The sequence below is a fragment of the Diadema setosum genome, chromosome 10 (assembly GCF_964275005.1).
Source record: "Diadema setosum chromosome 10, eeDiaSeto1, whole genome shotgun sequence".
NCBI classification, from domain to species: domain Eukaryota; kingdom Metazoa; phylum Echinodermata; class Echinoidea; order Diadematoida; family Diadematidae; genus Diadema; species Diadema setosum.
Genome location: NC_092694.1, coordinates 21970319 through 21990462, shown reverse-complemented (window position 1 = coordinate 21990462; position 20144 = coordinate 21970319). Strand labels below are relative to the sequence as shown.

At 38.9% G+C, this 20144-nt stretch overlaps 1 protein-coding gene across 1 annotated transcript in view; it reads left to right on the top strand.

The window, feature by feature from the left end:
- Positions 1-881: 881 nt before the first annotated feature.
- The window catches only part of LOC140233849 (laminin subunit alpha-2-like), a 209774-nt gene continuing 190511 nt past the window's right edge, over positions 882-20144 (top strand). The window contains exon 1 of the mRNA XM_072313941.1: positions 882-1008. Coding sequence (XP_072170042.1) covers positions 882-1008 — 127 coding nt within the window. The remainder of the gene's footprint in view (positions 1009-20144) is intronic.

Below are 20144 nucleotides of genomic sequence, written 5' to 3'. Positions count from 1 at the left end.
AGTGGCAGTTATTGATGTAAAGGCTCCTCTGGTTGTGTTAGAATAGGGAGGCCGCATGTTTGCAAATCCCTCCCAAATTCGTGAACCGTCACTCCCCTATTCGTAAGAATTGGAGTCGACCGGAGTGTTCCCACCGAAAACTTCGCGGACTCTTCGAATGCGGTGCCCCCCTACGTTTAGCTTGTCTGGATCCCTCCAGCTCAGAATCTTGTCAGGGCTAACCCTACCGCGAGAAGTTGCGTGCGTGCCTGCTTCTCCCTCGAGCAACTGCTAGCAACCTCCAGATTTTATCCCTCGAAGTTTTGGTGTGCGTGGTGCTGGACCGAGTAGGAGGAGTGGAGTTTAGCCACCCGTCGTGGTGTTCGATCACCGTGCAAAAACCAGTTGGTTTCCGTACTGTCTCCTGTAATCAGGGGGAGTGGATAACCTGAAAACACAGTCTAGCAACCTTCATTTCGGGAGTTGCGGCAAGTGTTTTTGTTTTTGCGTCTTGCTTGGTCGCATCTCCATGTCGGAAAGTTTCATTCTGGAGCCAGAAAAAGCGCCTGTCATCTGTAGGGCCGGCCTACCCTGGACTGTCTATTTATCATTTTTGTTTTATTCTTTCCGTTGCTTGTTACACGATCAACGGAGCGCGGCCGTGGCAAGTGGATACGGTGTAACTTTCAACTATCGCTATTTTTTGGATTATCTTTCATTATGGTGGGATGAGCTTATATTGGCCTAATCTGGGTTGTGGTCATTTTACTCCGTCTTGGACTCGATATTTTATGCCGTTTATGTGAAGTGTGTACCTGGATCAGAGAGTTTCATTTTCAGAGCTTGGATTATCTGTGCTGTTCCTTAGAAAGCAGAGATAAGGGTGCCTAAAATCAGGAAGGATGAGGCAGCTCCTTGTATGGAGGATGGAGTGTCTGCCGTCGATACTCGTCGGGGCCGTTGCCCTAGCGAGCTTGGCCTTGCGTCCGGTCGTGGGTCAAATAGATGAGGCCGTACCAGATCAGAGGGGTAAGTCGAAAAAGCATGCGATACAACTCAAATTGTCGGTATGCAATGGCTAGCATTATCCAGTGTTACACGTACTCTCAGCTAAAGAAAAAAAGTCGTACTTTGGTTCGAAATTGTAGAGAAAACCGATAATTAGAGGATAATTATCTAGACTCTAATTCACGATTTTTATGAGGTAGTCGGCGTAATAATTGTAGGCAAGTGTGCGGCTTGCATGCAGTTTTGGTGCGGGCGGAAATTCCCTAGTCAATGCAGGCCCTACGCCTTTTTTTTCTCTCTCTTTGGTTGAGGTCGTGTGACTTGGAGAACACCAATTCGCCTGGGGCATCCCTCGAACGTGCTGAATGCGATCTACGGTCCATTTCAGGTTCCCTTCGCCAGAGAACAATAACTGCGGTTTTAACTTTTCAATGACATGAGCGGAAATTGTCGTTTTTTCCCCTCCAACTGGGAGAATCCTCGCCAATTGTGTAGATGGAAATACAATTTTCTTCGTGGTTATTGATCGTCCAAAATCTCCCAGAGACACAATTGGAATTCACTTTATCCCCATGGTTGTTCCAAATTATTTAGGGGATGTATAAGTTTGCTCCTTCTTCATATCCACAAATGAGTTCATGTGGAGTGCAAAGCAAGATAAATTGACATGTTACTTGAGGATGGATATGAAATGTGAATAAAATAGTGCAATGCTCCAAATGAAAAATGAATCCAATGATATGCCAAATGATGTTTTAAGATAATTGAATGGGTATGAAAATAATGTACAATGTATGTGTGTAGGCAATTGTGTCTCCTTATACCTCTACAACTAGAAATGCAATATTTCATCATGCTGATTTAAACTTCGAGCAGAAATATTTCATAAATACAACCAGACAGATGTGATTTAGCTAATTTAGCAGAGCTATCAGTTTTCCAGTATGACCCTATTTTGAAGATTTATGTATTTACTTCTTCCTCCCCCTCCCTACTCAAAGTGCAAATCCAAGTTCAGACTGACTTTAGCTGCATTTATCATCTTTTCCATGTTTGAAACACATTTTAGTACTCACTTTCAAAACCCATTTGCAGAGGCCTTTGAATCACATTTCTTGAGTTGTTGCATTTATTATCTCTCTAGCGCGAGTTGAGAGGAAGGCCTTGGTTACTGTGCAGCTCCACTGAGTTGCTTTGACCCGATTGGCAGAGATCATTTTTATATACCGTGGATAACATAGTAGGAAGTGGGCGTAAAGTTAAACCAAACTTATTTGCCCCTCAGTGTCATAACATGAAAGTATAATTGTGTAATAACACTTCATGTAGTTGGCATGGGTAGGTCGGAGCTTTAAACATGTTTCAAAACGATTTTGCATTTACCATCTCTACAGAAATGCATAAGTTTCTGGTTCAAACACTTTTTTTTTTGGGGGGGGGGGCATTTCAGAAGACGTTTCTAACCCCATAATCAAAATAGCTTTGTGTTTATCATCTGCCCAACTCTCCCCTGGAGCAAGGTAATTTTGAAACTTTCTATTGCCAGAAGTGAGATTGATAAATGTACCTTTTGACAAGTTGAGTAAATCAAGCAAACAGAACAAAGGCAGTCTCACAAAAAATTTAGAAAATTTTGTAAGAAAATAAGGGAATCTGAATGTATTTTAAAATGTTTTTGCAATATAAGATTTACTGTCACATGCACAAATACAATGAGTCCATAATTCAAACAGAAGAAAAAAAAATGTTTTCAATGAAATATGTATTGTATATTAAAGAGTCATGAATTCTGAATATGTTACAATGCATATATTTTTGCATAAACATTCCATTCACTCTAGGGTACATGTATGCAATCTACTGTTATTTCAGAGATGCAAAAGGTTTTTAGTCCAGTGAGTTGAAGATTAGAGAGACACTTGAATAATTGAGTAGGAATGAAAATTGGTAACCTAGTTGTTATAGCGTCTGTTCTGGATCATAATCTATCCAAATTTTACCATTTTTGGCGGTGAGATTTATGGAGATATTTGTGTCACACACATACGGTAGTTTGGGCAATGATCCAGAAGTTGGACCGACTGATACTCGTAAGGGCATCCCTTAAAAGTTGTTCAGTTGTTTTATTGCTGGTTTTAGACCCAAAAGAAAAGTGGAATGAGGACCTAGCACCATCCTGTGAAAGTGGGAAGGGAAAGGAGCAGCCCATTGTTGAATGTTTCCACTGTGAATTCGGGCCCAGCTCAACCCAATTTGAGAAAATGTTTGAACAGCTTAGTGTGGCTGCCCAGCCTCGGCCATTGTTAACATGTGTCCGAGGAAGAAGAACGACTTCATTGATTGGGTTTTCTTTTTCCTTTTTTTTTTCTCTCTCTACTACTGGAGCCAGCACTCAGCACGTGGTCACAATATTATGCGTGCTCCGCAACACATAGGGTATGACAAAAGCGAAGTGCAAACTGTGCGTACTTTGGAAGTACCGGAGAAAGACCCCTCTTTAGCCCACCTCTCCTCTGTTGAGTTGTTTCACTGTGGTACCACGTATTTGGACTGAGTACAAATTGAGCCTCTGTAAACACAAAGTGTTCCTTTCTTTAACCCCTCGACTGAGAGACGACTGAGAGACGTGCAGTGGAGAGTATGTATAACAAAACACCTTTTACCTAACAACCACAAAACAATTAGCACAAGAATGGAGGGGCTTGATTACCATAATTTGCTTAGACCAGGGGCTTTGTGATGGACAAAGAGAAAAGGGATAAATTTCAGGAAGGGTTTACGGTCCTCTGCATTGAAGTACCTTTGTAGAGTTTTCTTGTGAAATTCCAGAATAATTTGCTTAGGACCCCAATGCTCTAGTATGCTATCTTCATGATCCTACATTGTATGTAAGGTGTGGAGAAGCACTATGTTTAGTATTGTAGTTGGATCAAAGTGTTAGCTGGTTAGGGACCTGGGACCTCTGAGTGTGGGTTGTCAGTGGCTTTTACTTAATAAGTCTTGCCTATTCTTGTTCTGTTCACTGCTATATGTCATTTCAAGTAAGAGCACAAATTTCATAGTTTTGAAAATTGATGTACGATGTAATTGAAATATATTATAAATACAATACAACAGTGTCAGTTCACCACACTTTGCAGTACTGTATTATCTGTGTTATTCTGCTACAGAAGCCAGAAATGGAAAAAAAAACTAATCTTGATCCATCACTAGCCAATGTTAATAAAACAAATCCTTGCCTGGCTGAACCCAGTTTTAAGGTATTCTACCTGAAGATGTACCATAATGTTCAGATTTCAGAGAACCTTGAGTGAATAACCTTGCTTGTACCAACCTGTGGTAGGCAATATAAAACTCCTTGGTAGCACAGTTCCGATGTTACCTGAGGCAATACAGGTGCGAAGGTGGGATTAATTGTACCCTGCTGATACTGGACTAAAGTCATCTAGCAAACAAGCTCATGAGCTGAGCTTCCAGATTTATTGCTTTTTGGAAGAAAAATTTTCCCATGCTACAGAAACTTTCTGTCCTATTTAGCCTATTACTATAAAACATGATATATTCGCGGCATGAATTTTTCGCGAATTGGAGCCAACGGCCTTTTTTTGCGGCATGAAATTTTCGCGAACTGCCACTGGCATTCAGTGCATATAGTGTAGACAAGAACTTTCGTTTGCATTTAAATTTCGCGAATCTTGGTGCTCGCGAAATTCACGAAATTAAAATGCACGCGAAAATTCCTCGTTTTACAGTACCTTCCTTTTCAATTTTATCAGCTCCAGCTGCTGTATTATAAGAGTTGTCATACTAACTTTAAACCTTTGTAGTCATTTTGAATTACGAATTTGAATCATAGGGAATATGTGCCTGTAATACATGTGCTGGTACTCTGGTGTTTTGAGGAACGGTTAAAAGGGTTACTTGTGAGCCACTATTATTTCCGCACTCGCTGTCAGGGGTGAATATTTTTTGGAGTTTTTTTTTTTTTGTTTTTTTTCCTGGATCATTTCATGCTCTCACAGTTTATGACCTCACCTTTACTTTATATCAGCTGGATATGTTGTGAAGTGTTCAGATGCAATACACCTTTTATTACCTGTCACTCCCTTTAACCTTTTTTGTGCCACTGAGTGAAATGTGCACAAATTGACACAGAGACCTCTGAGGAAGTAATATGATGTGGTATGTAGAGGGTTAAGGTAGTCAATATGTGTTTAATGTCAATGACATTTTAGGTAATTGAAGCAGTCCTAAGAGAGTTACACTATAAAATTAACCCTGTTAAGGGCCAGTATCTCATAGTTCCATTGACAAAGTGTATGACCTACAATCTAGTCACCTGTGGTAGTGGAGGGCTTAGTTTTATTCATTCAAGCTAGCTCACTTTGGAAAAAAGGTGAAACTTTGAAGTGCCCTGGCATCACTCCCACTGACATTTGCAATTTTTAATTGCTGACAAAAACCACAATTTACTTTTGATTGGAACATGTGCATATCACATCTAAATTATGTATAAAAGCAGTAAATGACTGTTGGTACTCACACTTTTTATGCCAAATGTGGGGAGGAAGCAATTAAATGAGAACCAGATGTTTCTATTGTATCAGGTGCTATTTCTTGCTTTATTTTGTGGGTGTTGTAGTAAGGTCATGCCCTTGAATGTACATCAGACCTATATTGTGTTTTTTTCTCTGTACTAGTCAAAAGATTGAATATAATGGCCTGGATGTCAATGTTGATAACTAGTATTTTGAATAAAACTTATGCAAAGTTATAAGTCTTAATCACTGTATCGCTGATAGCTGGAGACAGCATTTTTTTTTTTTTTTTTTTACTTTATTCTGGTCATTATTCCACTTGTGGCGAGTAAGTTTTGAAGTGAACAAGGTTTGTGACAGAACAATTAGATGGTCATTAATCGCTATCGAAAATGGTGCACATACACGTGCTGGATCTGTCAGATCTCCCCCTTTGGGTGTAAACCCTGGTCTCAGGATATGGGAAGTATTACTGGAGCATGGTGCGATATATTTCCGTCTCAAAAATAGTTAATAGGATTAATAGATAGATGTAAACAACATGTATGTGCAAACATATAAGAATGGTTGCTAGATCATCCAGACAGACAAATGGATGGATGGATGGATAGATGGACGGATGGATGGATGGATGGATGGATGGATGGATTGATAAACAGATCAGAAAAAGAAAAGAAAGCGAGGTGGCAGTGCCGCCTTGGCGGTTGTAGAAGTAGGAGGGCAGAAAACAAAAATTGTCTTTCCCTTTGATGCTATTTCATCCCATGGATCTAGCTTCTAGCCATTTTTATTTTCTCCCAAACATCAGCAGGGTGGCAATAACTTTGACCTTTTTGTGTGGCAGATGCTAAATGCCCAATAAACAATGCAAGCCTACAGGTATCCTGCTCGTGGCACTTTTCATCATCGGAAACTTTAAAGTCAAGGATGGCGGTACTCCTTTCTTATCAGGAATAGATCGGGGGAAAAAATTGTGCTGGTTTTATGTCCATTGTGCAAGAATTTGTGTATTCACAGTTTGCTACTATTGTGGCAGTGGTATGGGGTCTTTTATCGGCATCATCGGTTGTATTGGGCCCTTTTCTTTTCTTAGGAACTTTATTCCTGCTTGATTGAACTTTTTGTGTCGTTCATATGCCTTACAGTGATCAGATAAGATTAAGAAATCTGAGCTTACATCAATGCACGCGTGTGGCCCATGCTACGGGGGCTACAGGTACAAGCAAGTCACACGTGTGAGGCTCCCGCTATTAATAGTGAAGATTACCAATCTCTGTGTCACTGTAATCCAGGTGAATTTTATCCGCCAGCTTATCTCTATATTAAACAGAATTATGACAGGTCCTAAAATATACTCCTCTCTCTATCTCTCCAGTGTCTCTCCCCCACTCTCTCACTCTTCCTCAAACCAGCTGCAAATTTTGTTTTCATGTTCTTTATGAAGCAAGTACTTCATGAAAAATGATCATAATTTTGAATTCTGCGTCTTTAATTCATCTGTTCTAAATATGAATGTACTCTTAAGAGGATTCAAGAAGCAGAGGATGTGATGTGAAGTCTATAAGCTTGACTTTGATTATAAGGTGCCGATGATGTGTGATTAGGAAGCTTGCAGCTGAGTCATCGTTGCCATGGTAACTGGGGTATTAACACCTCCATGCTTGGGCATTTTGAGTGTGTGTGAACACAGCTGTGCCACCAGACAAAAAGATTGAACTTTTTTGGAATGTAATTCTCTTGCACACAAGCTGGGAGACATGATAGGAGTGGGGTAATATGACCCGGCAGGTTTATTCTGGATACCAATAATGTGGAAATAAAGAAAACATAAACAGCATCAACAAAAAATGCAGTGATAATAGTAGTACAGTAATAATGATAATCATGATGATGATACTTAGTATTTCTAACAATATCAGCTATGATATTGATAATTACAATAATAATAAAAGCAATGAATGGTAATGATTATAACTACAGCGATATTATTTATTATTACTACAACTTCTATTATTTACACTACTACTACTACTACTACTACTACTACTACTACTACTACTACTACTACTACTACTACTACTACTACTACCAACAACAACACTAGCAGCAGTGTTAACAAACATCAACAGCAAGTAATCTCTGGGGATACCATAGACTTCAGACTGATATACATGTAGTTGGAAAGGATGTATAGGGAATGCTGAGGGCTGGTACATTTTCAGGACGTCATACCAAAATAGTTCTTAATTAGGAAATATAACTAAAATAAAACAATAAAAAGAGACAAATACATGTATGTCTGCCGTTGGTTTGCAGTTACTGAACACAACAAATGTTATCCATTCACTTTTGTTTTAGATTTGCATGCTGTGATGGTAGCTGACATGCCATGCTGATTTTATTATGACAATTTCATATTTGCTTGAATTCACTCGGGCTTGAAAACAATGTGAGAAATCATGCCCACGCTACAAATTCAGCTGATACCGTAGTTTTGTGATATAATACATAATAATAACAAGTTCAGGTAAAGGTTGCCTCAGTGTTATGGGCCCCAGAGTATTAAAAAAAAAAATAGAGGAAAAAAAAAAAACATAGGTAGGGAAGAAAAATTGTGGACTAATGGGATGATACAGCACTGCAGACACTGGATGCAGGTATGGGGTACTTCCCCTGGTCTGTCTGTTGAGAATCTGGAAATTGAATTAAGCTTATGAATACCAACGACACCCCCAGTGCCATCAATCAATTCCTTAAGCCGGCATTATCCGTCCCTAAGACGGCTCATAATAGAGGCTGCCAAATTAGCTGTAGAGCAGTGGTACGGTCAATGTCATGGGATTCTTAGCAAGAAATTGGTTTTTGGAAGAAAAAAAAAATGACCAAAAAAAACCCCCAAAGCTGAAGAGGGTGAAGGAAATGGAATTTTAGGAGAGAAGACTTCTTAACCAACAATAGAGTTAGTCCCTTGTTATAGGCTGTAGAATCAATTTGCCTATTGGAGCTCGGTAGGTACGGTAAAAGATCTATGGGTGTATGTCAGAATTTTGTGGGGGAAACGAGTTAATTATGATTGGTAGGCATTTGTCAAAAAACTTCAGAGCTTTCTTGTGATGAGGCCATTAATTAGTGAGCCCCTGGAGTGTGAATGGAAAGATTTGAAGAGGTGAAGCCACAATTAACTGTTGGCAACATGAAATGTGAAGTAAGAATGCGTGGTATGTAGGCCGATACAATTACATTTAGTACTAAAAAGCCAGGCTGACACTTGCACGATTGTGTGGCACGCATTGGCACGACTCAAGTCGTGCCAGTGCGCAAACTAGTCGTAAACTGGCGTGAAGTGTGCGTAAACCCGTCGTGACTGCGTGCCATGTCGGGACGAGAATTTTGAAATGTTCAAAATTTTGGTCACGACTTGCCACGACAAAATCGTGGCCAAAAGTCGTGCAAGTGTCAGCCTGGCTTTAGCCTTCTTCAGTATGAGATTCTGAAATCCCCCAGACTTTGTAAAGAGTTCATCATGTTTCCCTTATGATATATATGCAAAGGGTTTACTTTAGGACCTTCTACGTTCAGTGAGAAAACATGCCTTTCTGAATTATAAAGGACCAGGCGATTACAGCCATATACATGTAGGCCTTGTTTGGGCTTGCTTATGGACTTACAATGTAGTTTTGTTTCACTACCAAGGAAACACTTAAATTCTTATAAAAGCAAGGCACCATACTGACCGATTCGAGTTTTTCTGAGGAACTAGGCAATGAATACTGTAAAACCAGAAATGTTTGCATGCGTTTTAATGTCACAAATTTTGCGAGAGCCAAGATTCGTGAAACTTTAATGCACGCGAAAGTTTTGTCTATACTACAATGCATTGGATGCCAGTGGCAATTCGCAAAAATTTGATGTCGCAAAAAAGGCCATTGGCTCCAGTTCACAATCAAAATTTTTGCCGGGAATATTTCTTGCTTTACAGTGTGAAGTATCTCACCTATTTGTAGGGACACAACCACTGCTGCCAGGAGATTTGAATCAGGGACCTGTAATATGATAGAGTATCCCTGGTTTTATCCATCGAGCCAAAACTAAGGTATCTTTTTATACCAACAACTGATTAACTTATAGAGGAAAGAATGCCTTCTGCCATTTTGTGCAGCACCTTTTTGAATTATCAATAAAGCACCTGTGTGCAGTCCCGTAGCACCCAAGCAAGCCTCAACCTTCCTTTTACCCAGTCCGATGACTAATGGTGCCAGACATAGTATAAGAATAATCTGTGAGGTTATTTAGGTTATTGTAGAGATCAATGGGGAAGTATCTATGAAGGTCAATGTCATGATAAAAGGAGTGTGGTATTGGGGTGGGGAGCGGTTAGGAGTGGGAGAATATCCTGTCAGTGGAGATGGAAACTTTTGTTGCTTTATGTTTAGGGGTAATGCATAGCTGGAGGGAGATAGAAGCTGTTATAGGGTTTCTGATTCCAGTATGAATATATTTTTCTCCTTTTAAAAAAAACAAACCAAAACCTCATTTCAAATGTGTGCTGATTTGTCTCTTTTTTGTGCTCTTGTGCAAGTGAATTATGGCTGTTTAGATGACTTTTCATTCTTTCCTTAACATTTGCCAAATATATTTGAGTTACTCCCCTGCCCCCCCCCCCCCCAATCTCTGTCTATATTATGTGACCCCTGGATGCCTCGGAGGGGTATACAAATGTAGGCAGGGATTGAAATGAGAATCTCAGTACAATATGACTAGACTACAAAACATGGTACGACTGTAGGCCCATGGAGCTATTACAGCTCCATAGTAGGACTACTGCACAGTCGATGTATAGTGAACTCAACTTCAGTCGGAACAGTAGCAGCCACTGGGGTTTTCTAGATATGATGGTGAATAAAATGATGGTTTAGCTTCATTTCTTTATTATGTATGATATGAATGTTTGTGTAATAGAGCTATTTGAGTTGTTTGCAAAAAGTGCTGTGTCAACCTGATAGCAACACATACAAACTGCGTATATGATGAGTAATTCTTGTAGGTCAATTGCATTCAGCACAACAAAAACTGATGAGCCATACTGTACAGTGTTGTTTTTCACCTTTTTGATTTTTTTTTTTTTTGAAAACCGCAGTTCATGGTATTTTGCCATTTCTCTATTTTTTTCCTGTTTAATTTTAGGTTGTTTACAATCTGTTTTGCCATAGCCGAATGTGGGATAAGCATATGCACGTGTACTAAAGCCCATTTAATTTGACTGCCACAACACAATAAAATTGTGTTAAAAAAGACGACTCGCATGATCAAGCAACAATGAATGTGCAATATGTGTGCAAATAGTGGTGTACTATACCATTCATGTTATACTCGTAGAATGCACTTTGTCAATGACTGAGATTGTTTATGAGTTTGCTTCTGTGTAGAACTTTCCAAAGGGTCACAGAGTCAAGTAGTGTATGAATGAATTTGAGCACACACACAGTAACAAGAATAATGATGTACACCTTGTATCATGAATGCTTCATTTGTTTTCATGTGGCATAATCAATCTTTTAAGCTACCATAAACTGGGGGGACATTGGACAGGCAGGGTTACTTTGGACAGTTCAGACAGCTTCACTTACATTATTTTGCTGCTTGCAATATACAAGAGAAGTGCAGACATTCAAATGTTCACATACAAACGTGTAACCCCCTTTCATAACCTACAAAAATATTTTCAGAAAAACCAACAGCAAAAAAAAAAAAAAAAAAAAAAAATGCAAGTGAAACAATTCCTGTCCAAAGTCATCCACCTGTCCAAAGTCCCCCCAGTTTATGGTACCATAAATAATTTCCATTTTGTAATTGACTGGAATTGTTCATAAAATGCATTTGTTTCTGTGTGAAACTTCCCCAAGGGCCGCAGAGTTGAATGGTGTGTCTATACTGTGAATGAACTTCAGCATGTACGACATACAGCAACAACAATGATTATATCAAAGTATGTGACTGTTTTGCTTGTTTTTGTGTGGGAGTAATCAGTCTTTTAAGCTGTCATGAACAATTGCCATTTTAGACGTTAAATGGAGATTACTTCAATTAGTAGTTACTTGTTACCAAATATCAAGGAAATTTTGTTGATTCCATTGAAAATGCCTATCAAGGGAATGGCCTCCTCCCATGGTTAGCTGCGTAGAAATCCATAGACCGTAAGTCTGCCAAAAGAATTGTCTTTTGAACAAAAATCTTTAACCCTTTTGGCACAGTCTGTGACAGTGTCTCCATCTATTTATATTTTCCATGACAGTGCATTTTATTTTGCTTAATTTTAGTTGGCTGGTGATTCACAGAGCATAACACTGGCCATAAATGTGGCGTTTTGCTAGCAGAAAAAAACAAACAAACAAACACTACACATGGATATTTTTTTTTTCCTGAATGGCCACATTGGATACACTATTCTTCTCTTAGTTCTTTTGTCAGAATATTATGAATAAAGTCTGTAGAAATAGCCTCACTGTCTTTATAGCACTCTATATCAATAGTATTGTGCTCCTGTCTATGTTTAGTTCAGGGGTTGTTTATTTACAAAATTTAGTCAAAAGTTCCACCTGAAGTCATTTATCATTGATTTTTTTGCCCTTTATGAAGGGCTGAATTCTGACAGACATGTATTCAAAAGCTACTCACTGAACAAAACAATACCACATGGTAGTCTTTCTTTCCCTAACCCAGACTGCATACAAGTTAATACTAATGCACACATTGATAGTATGGCTATGATACACAGTATTTCAGCAATATGAGAGTATGGTCTTGTTAGACTAGTCTTCATCAGTGGTGGAGAGACCATACAAAATCTCACCAAGTTTCAGGCTTCTTTCACACCTGCTGGATCATCATGAAAGGGGCGTGTTACTCCAGGGGAGAGGGGCTCCCTTTTCAGGACTGGTCAGGAGACCGGTGGACCCCTTTGTGTTGGTCTTCCGAAGACCATAAACATCAATTGTGGCTCCTATTTACAATCACTGGAACACTCATCATTGTCAGCTAAATCCTCACTTCTTATGCCAGATAATAAATTAAACACTCCACTTTTCTTTGGAAAGAAAAACATAAAAGCAGGGCCTGCTTTGTGTCCACTCACTCTTCTTACATTCCCCAAATGATAGACATGTAATGAGATGGCTAGCTGTTAATAGTACATTGTGATGCATCAAACACCTTTCCTAGGCTTATACTGTAGGCATGGCAGGATAAAACGAGTGCCCAATTTAGAGAGAGAAAGAGAAAACGATTCTTGGGAGAATATAAATGGGTTTTAATTTCCGTCAGCCAACTATACGCTAACAGTTGGAATGGTTGCCAGTGATTTAATTCTTAAAGGGACTGTACAGTACTGGTTGAGGTGGGGATTCATGTTTTGAACGTGAAGTGAGATAGTGAAAAGCCTCTTATGAAATATGAAAGAGCATGTAATTTTAAGAAGGATTCAACGTTTATTTGATGAAAATTGGTTTTCAAATGTCTGAGATATCCAAAAAAGTGCTAATAATAAAAGGCGACATGACACAACTTTATTAGGATCTCTTTGTTTCACCTTGTTTTTGGATATCTCAGCCATTTCAAAACCGATTTTCATCGAATAAACTTTTGATACCCCTTAGAACTGCATGCTCTTTGACATCTCATAGAGTGGTTTCTGAATATCTCACAAAATGTTAAAAGCTAAATCCTCACCTCGACCAGAACTGTACACATCCTTTAAAAAGGGAGAATCATCATTGAAGCAACTTGCAGGCCACATCTGTCCACAAAGCCACAGGTGTATTATAAGGACAGACACAGGGATGTCTCATATTACTGGTGGGCTGGAGGTGGGAGTACAGCAATGAAAGTCTCCAGAGATACTTCGGTTTTGTTTTCTGTATCGGAAATCATTCAAAACACATGAAATCAGAATATTTTGCTGTTTCAAGCAAAATCTGTTCTATGGTTGTTTTTAATTCTACGTTTAGTTTCTGTGATTGTGATTGTATGTTAGTGTTTGTAGGTTTGATGCTGAAACATACAGAGTGTAATGTGAAAACAAATCAGGCAACCTGAAAATGTATTGATTGGTTGAATGCACAGTGAGATGCATGGTATCGCTATGTACAACCTGTATTCTGATCATGTAGCTAAATTTTGTTCTGCCCACAAATGATTATTACCACATCAGGCAATCTCCTTTATGAAAAAAAAAAATCCAAAACTGTTAGATACATTTGTGAGGTTTCTTTAGTTGTGTGTGACATACTGTGTTTTATATTCATATCAGTGCAGAAATACTGATTCTGACATAAGCTATTGGATGTTTTTGATAGGAGTTAGCATTGCCTTTTCAGCTAAGCCTAGTACCTTGATGTTCTGACCAACAATTTTACATGGGTACTGTAGTTTCCTCATTCAAATTTGGATAGCATCCATGGCCTCACCTAAAATAACGATAAAATCACTGTAATAGATTGCCTTTTACTTCTAAAGGGCAGCTGTTGGAATAGATATTGTTGTATGCTACCTAACTCTGACCAAGAGGTAATTATTAGTGAAAGAAGAAAAAGAAGAAAAAAAAAGTAGGCTTGATTAAAGGTCACATTATTAGTGTAGTACTATAGAATGATTTATATGCGCTTAATGGGTGACTGGTTTGACTGTGCAAGTATTTCATTCAGCTCAGGCTATTCACAATTCTGTTCCAATTTTGGAGTTTATGTTAGTCCCATTTACAATGGCAAAGACCCTTTTGATGAAAAAAAGAAATTGTGTAGGTTTGTAGAACCACTGGTTACACGGGCAGAAAAAGAACGGCAAAAGAAGAAGAAGAAGAAGAAATAGAAATGGAACCAACAACTTTATTTGGCATCAAAACTTAACATTCTTTTGGTAAGGTACAGTACGTGTTATTAAAGCGCATTGCTGCTTCGTGATAGGGTAACTAAAATTGTATTCATATTAGGACATGAACAGATTTAACCGTTCCTTAATGTTTGCTTGTGTGTATGATGGGGAAAATCACTTCACCACCCAGCAGAATTTTCACTGGCAAGCATCAGTACTGTATATGGCATATATTTTGCAAATTATTTCACAAAGTGGGACCTTATAAGGCAATTTTGTGAGTGGTGGAATTCACAATTAAGGAATACACCGAGAGACAGAGAAAGTAGTATTATATTTGCATGCAGTTGGGCGCAATTGGAAAATATATAGTAATTAGTATAGCCTGACCTGATGCCATGAGAACAATATCTGATAGCTGACGTGTTCACTTTAGGGAGGATTGGAACGAATAAGACTAGATTACGGAAGAAAAAAAAAAAGAAAGGAGAATATCTCTCCTATCCATAGTGCACTACATTTCGGGCAAACGGGGCTGCTTGGCCACCAGGAACATGGTGTAACTGTACATGTAAACAAAGCATTAGCCCCAGGGTGCCCCATATAATATAGGTTGCATACACATGCACGCACACACTTGTTGTTCATTTTATATCATGGCCACCAAATGCAGATTATTGTTTTTTATTCTACTGATATAACAAGCAGTGTAATGCAGTTAAAAGATCTGGATTTTTCACTTGTATCCAGTGTGATTTGCAGAGCTAAGACCATAAAAGAAAACCGCCTATTCTTAACTTAACCACAAGTACAAGTAAGCCATTTATGTTTGACAAAGTAAGCAGAGATGATATGTCTTCTTGCTTCTTAATGTTGGATTTGTTCATTCTGTACATCTTAATCATTTTGGGTCTATTGAAGACAAGGCTGCCCTGTGTAGAAGAATGGGAAAGAGGGAGAACAGAGAAAAAAGCAAATAAGAAAGCAAGTGGCTAGTCTTTTTCAAGGCTATCACCATTGCTAATTGAACTGAGTTAAATGCATTGAGCCATGGGTTTGCACCTGTAAAACCTGGCATCTTGTTCCAGTTGTATTATCATTGACAACAATAACAATGCAGGGCAGAAAAAGAGCATAAAAAATGGAAAAAATAAATCTTGGACACCATGTTGGCACGTTGTCAGCTGACAGGCCCCGCGGGACTGGGCCATTGTTTGGACGGGATCCGTTCGCTTTTGAAAGGATCAAGAGATTCGGACCGTTTCCTGGCAGCTGGGCAGGTAGAAATTGAGTGACCTGTCTGCCCCATTCTTGAGAAGGGTATCATGAAGTGGGGCAAGAGGTACAAGGTTGATAGGAGTTGGTAGAAGAGAGATTTAATCCTGTTTCAAACCAACTTGACCCACTGATTACCCGTTCAACACCCGGTGAAATAACCGGGAGAATCACAATCGTTATCGACAACAAATTCCTCTAAATCAAAAGTCTGGGATGCAACCCGATGAAAATCATGAGCTTGAACACTCAAACCCCCAAACTTCGGCCTGACTCTGCAATGTGCTCGGCGCTTTGACAGCATGGGTCGTGCAGCAGCAAATGCAAAATTCATTTGGAGCAGACCTTCAGGGATGAGTCAAGAGGGGGAGCCCTTCAGACCGGAGACTCCAGGTGATTCACCGATCAACAATCAGGACTTTCCTCGCATCATCAAAGTACAACGAGTCTCATTCGGACAAGCGTCTATGGAAAATGCATGTTGTAACAAAATCAAACCATCCTCAATGGGTTAAGAGCTTTTCAACGAGAGTTAATCAAAGAGATTGTTCAGTTTAGAGAGCAGTATGCAACCACAGTACTGCTGCACCCACAATGCATTGCTGTAGTGAACAATATTAGTGATGGGGGGGGGGGGGATGGGGGGAATTGGCAGCACAGAAAGACACTAAAATGACCAAGATCAGAGTAGAGTATTGAATTGAAGATGTCAAAGTCTCTTGTTACAGCTTAGTGCTGGTACCAGACAAGACGTATCCTTGCACAAGGCTTCAGGCAGTGGGTTGATATCAGCATTGTTTTCACAGATATTTGGGCTTTGTGAGGTTTATTCAAAATCATATGGGCCGTGACGCGAGAAAAGGGCCCTTAGGGCATTATTATACCGAAAATGAGTTTTCACCTCTATATTGTAGAAGAAACTCTGACGTATTTGGATATGCAAACCTTTGTCTGAAATTCCACTCCTAAATGCTCCAATTACGACATTCAAAACAGCATGTTTTGTCCAAATCCTGTCACTTTTTGATGCGTCTATGCATTTCCGCGTAGTTAGCTAGTTGATCTTTTTTGCGCGTATTGTTTGTTAAACTTCCGCGCCGTTTTCTGGCGTTTGCGCGCAGCGGCGCTAAGGGCCCTTTTCTCGCGTCACGGCCCATATACTTGTACCCAGGAGACACTTTGGCTCGGCATGTAATTACTCGATGCTGCAGCTGTATAACATTATATGGACATTCTGTAAGCTCAAAATGAGATGTTTATTTGTAAACAACCTTCTGTTCTTTGCAGGTCACTGATTTTGATATATATCTGAAAATAGAAATTCAATTCAAGTTTACTTCCACAAATTCAGTTGAAAAACATACAGAGAGACAATCAATCGCAACATAAATATACAAACCAAAATTATTTCATGTAAGTACATAGTCATAATTAAAAAGTGTGTGATGGAGATTGACATAACAATTTGAGTAATGGTGGTCGAAAATCAGCAGTAGGCCACTGGCCTTTCGAGGCTGATCCCATTAACAAGTTTACAATAACTCAGACATTACTGTAAAAGTGGATATTTTCGCTCGACTAATTTTTCGCGCTAGGCCGGGTCAGAAGAGTTTCGCGTGTTTTTAATTCCGCGGAATCAAGACATCACGCACAGGAACGTATGGCAAGCAAAAATATTCGCGTGTTTTTATTTTCGCGCTAGTTTCTGGTTGCGCGAAATGCGCGAAAATTTCAACACCGCGAAAATTTCCACTTTTACAGTAACCCATTGTAGACTAGTCCCGTGAATACTCCAATAGGTTTCTGTGAGAAATGTGTGTCATAGTAAAATCAGCTTGTCTTCAGTGGGTTAATAGCTTCAAGATATGTAAATGAACCAGCTTAAAGGGTGTGTACAGTTCTGGTCGAGGTGAGGATTTAGCTTTTAACGTTTTGCAAGATATTCAGAAACCACTCTATGAGATGTCAAAGAGCATGCAGTTCTAAGGGGTATCAAAAGTTTATTCGATGAAAATCGGTTTTGAAATGGCTGAGATATCCAAAAATAAGGTGAAACAAAGAGATCCTAATAAAGTTGTGGCATGTCACCTTTTATTATTAGCACTTTTTTGGATATCTCAGCCATTTGAAAACCAATTTTCATCAAATAAACGTTGAATCCTTCTTAAAATTACATGCTCTTTCATATTTTAAAAGAGGCTTTTCATTATCTCACTTAGGAATGTTCAAAACATGAATCCCTACCACAACCAGTACTGTACAGTCCCTTTAACATGTGTGTACACGTGATAATTCTATGCCCCACCTGTTCCCTAGGTGGGAAAAAACCAACAACAACCAAAAACCCAAATCCGATAACTAGGGCTAGTGACCTTGTTGTTCTAAACCAGTAATAATATGACTGTGGTTTCTAAGATAGATCTAGTGTGTGGTGATAGGTAAGAGGATTGTCTGTGTATCTCACTGGGAGCTCCTCTCACAGCCTTCCATCCATGCTGTGGGAATACAACATTACATTTGTTTTGATCATCCTGCTCTAGTTTGAACCCCTATGCTTCAGTGCATCAGGGACATACATGGTTTCCCATGATTGGCGAAAACGGCAACCCCATAGTTACAGTCTCTATGAATCTTTAATAAGTACATCAAGACCTATTTCTATCTGCCTTTCCACAACAAGCATGTAGCCATATGAAAATGAGCAAGTCAAAAGACAGGAAAGCAATAGTTATGAGTATGTTTCGTATTTGTACACAAATATTAGATATTCTTGTTGAGAGTGATTGAAAAAAAAAATTATGTGGAGTGTATTGAATTGAGGCTAGAGGAGGGTGCCTGGGTATTCTGAAACGTGAATGGGTGTGAGTCACCAAGGGCAGGGGGGCTTCCCTAATAACCAGTCAGGGATAAAATTAACCTTGGTCTGAGTTTTTAGGGAAATGTTATCACAGAGTAAATAGCACTGAGACAAAGACATCGTGAGATAAAGACATCGTGAGATAAAGGCATGATGTAAAAGATGCTCAGTCTAGTCTTTTTTTTTTTCATGACTGTGTTGTAATGAAGTTTTGATGTAGTAATGTTGGAACCATATTGTACAATCTACGTATGTGAAGGTTTTGGGTCAGTTCTCATCACATTATGTTGGAAATAATTTTTCACCATGCAGAATTTTGTGTGTTTTCAAAATCTGTATCAGACAATAGGCCCTGTTCACATACACGTGAAATAATTTTTAAAATCTAATGCTTGCAAGATGATGTGAAAAGTAATAATTCTGGTGCGTGGACACACACACACACACACACACACACACACACACACAATCACAAACTATCACAGTCCACATTGTGATGCCACCCTGATTTAAAAAAAAAAAATACTTGTGATAATTTGCTTGATGTAGCAAACAGCAAAAGTGAGTGGCATGCGAATAAAGAATCATTTGTTACAAATTTGTTTGTGATACAAATTGACTGTTGATGATTGCCCCTAGACAAATATTACTTTTTCTTCAGTTGAACATTTAAGATGTTTCATCATCCATCTTATACCATGAAGTAAAGGATTTTGAAAGAATGTGCTGTTATTCCTCAAGTTGACTTTTTTTTTCAGTATGAATATATAAAAAAAAATACTATAATAGGCAAAGGATGTCCTTTCCCCATTGTGCTGTTTAATTGATTGGGTTAGAAAGGGCTTCAGAACAATAAACAAACAAATGTATAAAATCAGGTACTATTACAATGCACATACAGTTCGACCTCGATTATCCGGCCATGTCGGGACCAGCGCTCATACGGATTTGTAAGCGAATTGGCCGGATGTGGGAGACACAATGTTAATGTATATAGCTGCCATCCAAGCTGCCGTCCCAGTGTACAGGTAGCGTACCCCGCAACGGTGGTGTAATCTATGCTAGCCTGCGCAAAATTGTAGTCCCTTCTTCACAAAAATAAAGAATATCTTTATGTGAAAATCATACAGGTTTTACCTCATTAGACATTGAGAAACCTATAATGCACATCTTATGAAATTTAATGAAATGGATCCATGAAAGTCACTGTTTTTTCTCAATTTTTGGAGGAAAAAAGGTCCTTCTCTGCGTGAACGTGTCCAGATAATAGAGATTTCCGGATAAAAGGAGGCCGGATAATCGAGGTCGAACTGAACTTTATCAGACTTTGACGTTCATAAAGAGAAAGGAATACCTAAAGCATAATTTACCATTTGCAGATGAAACAAAAACCCACCAGGAGTGCTTTGAAATAGTTCTAAGATGTGAGTTAGGGATAGAAAAAAACACTGTAAAAATTTGAATCAGTAAAATCGATGTTAAGTATTGTGAAGTATACAAAATGTGAACAATAATTAGAATAAAAATGCTTCTAGACTAAACCATCTACAGTTATGGTTTATTGAGAAAAATACAAATATCTCCTTATATTTTAGGCTTTATCGCAAAAGTTTTAGATATGA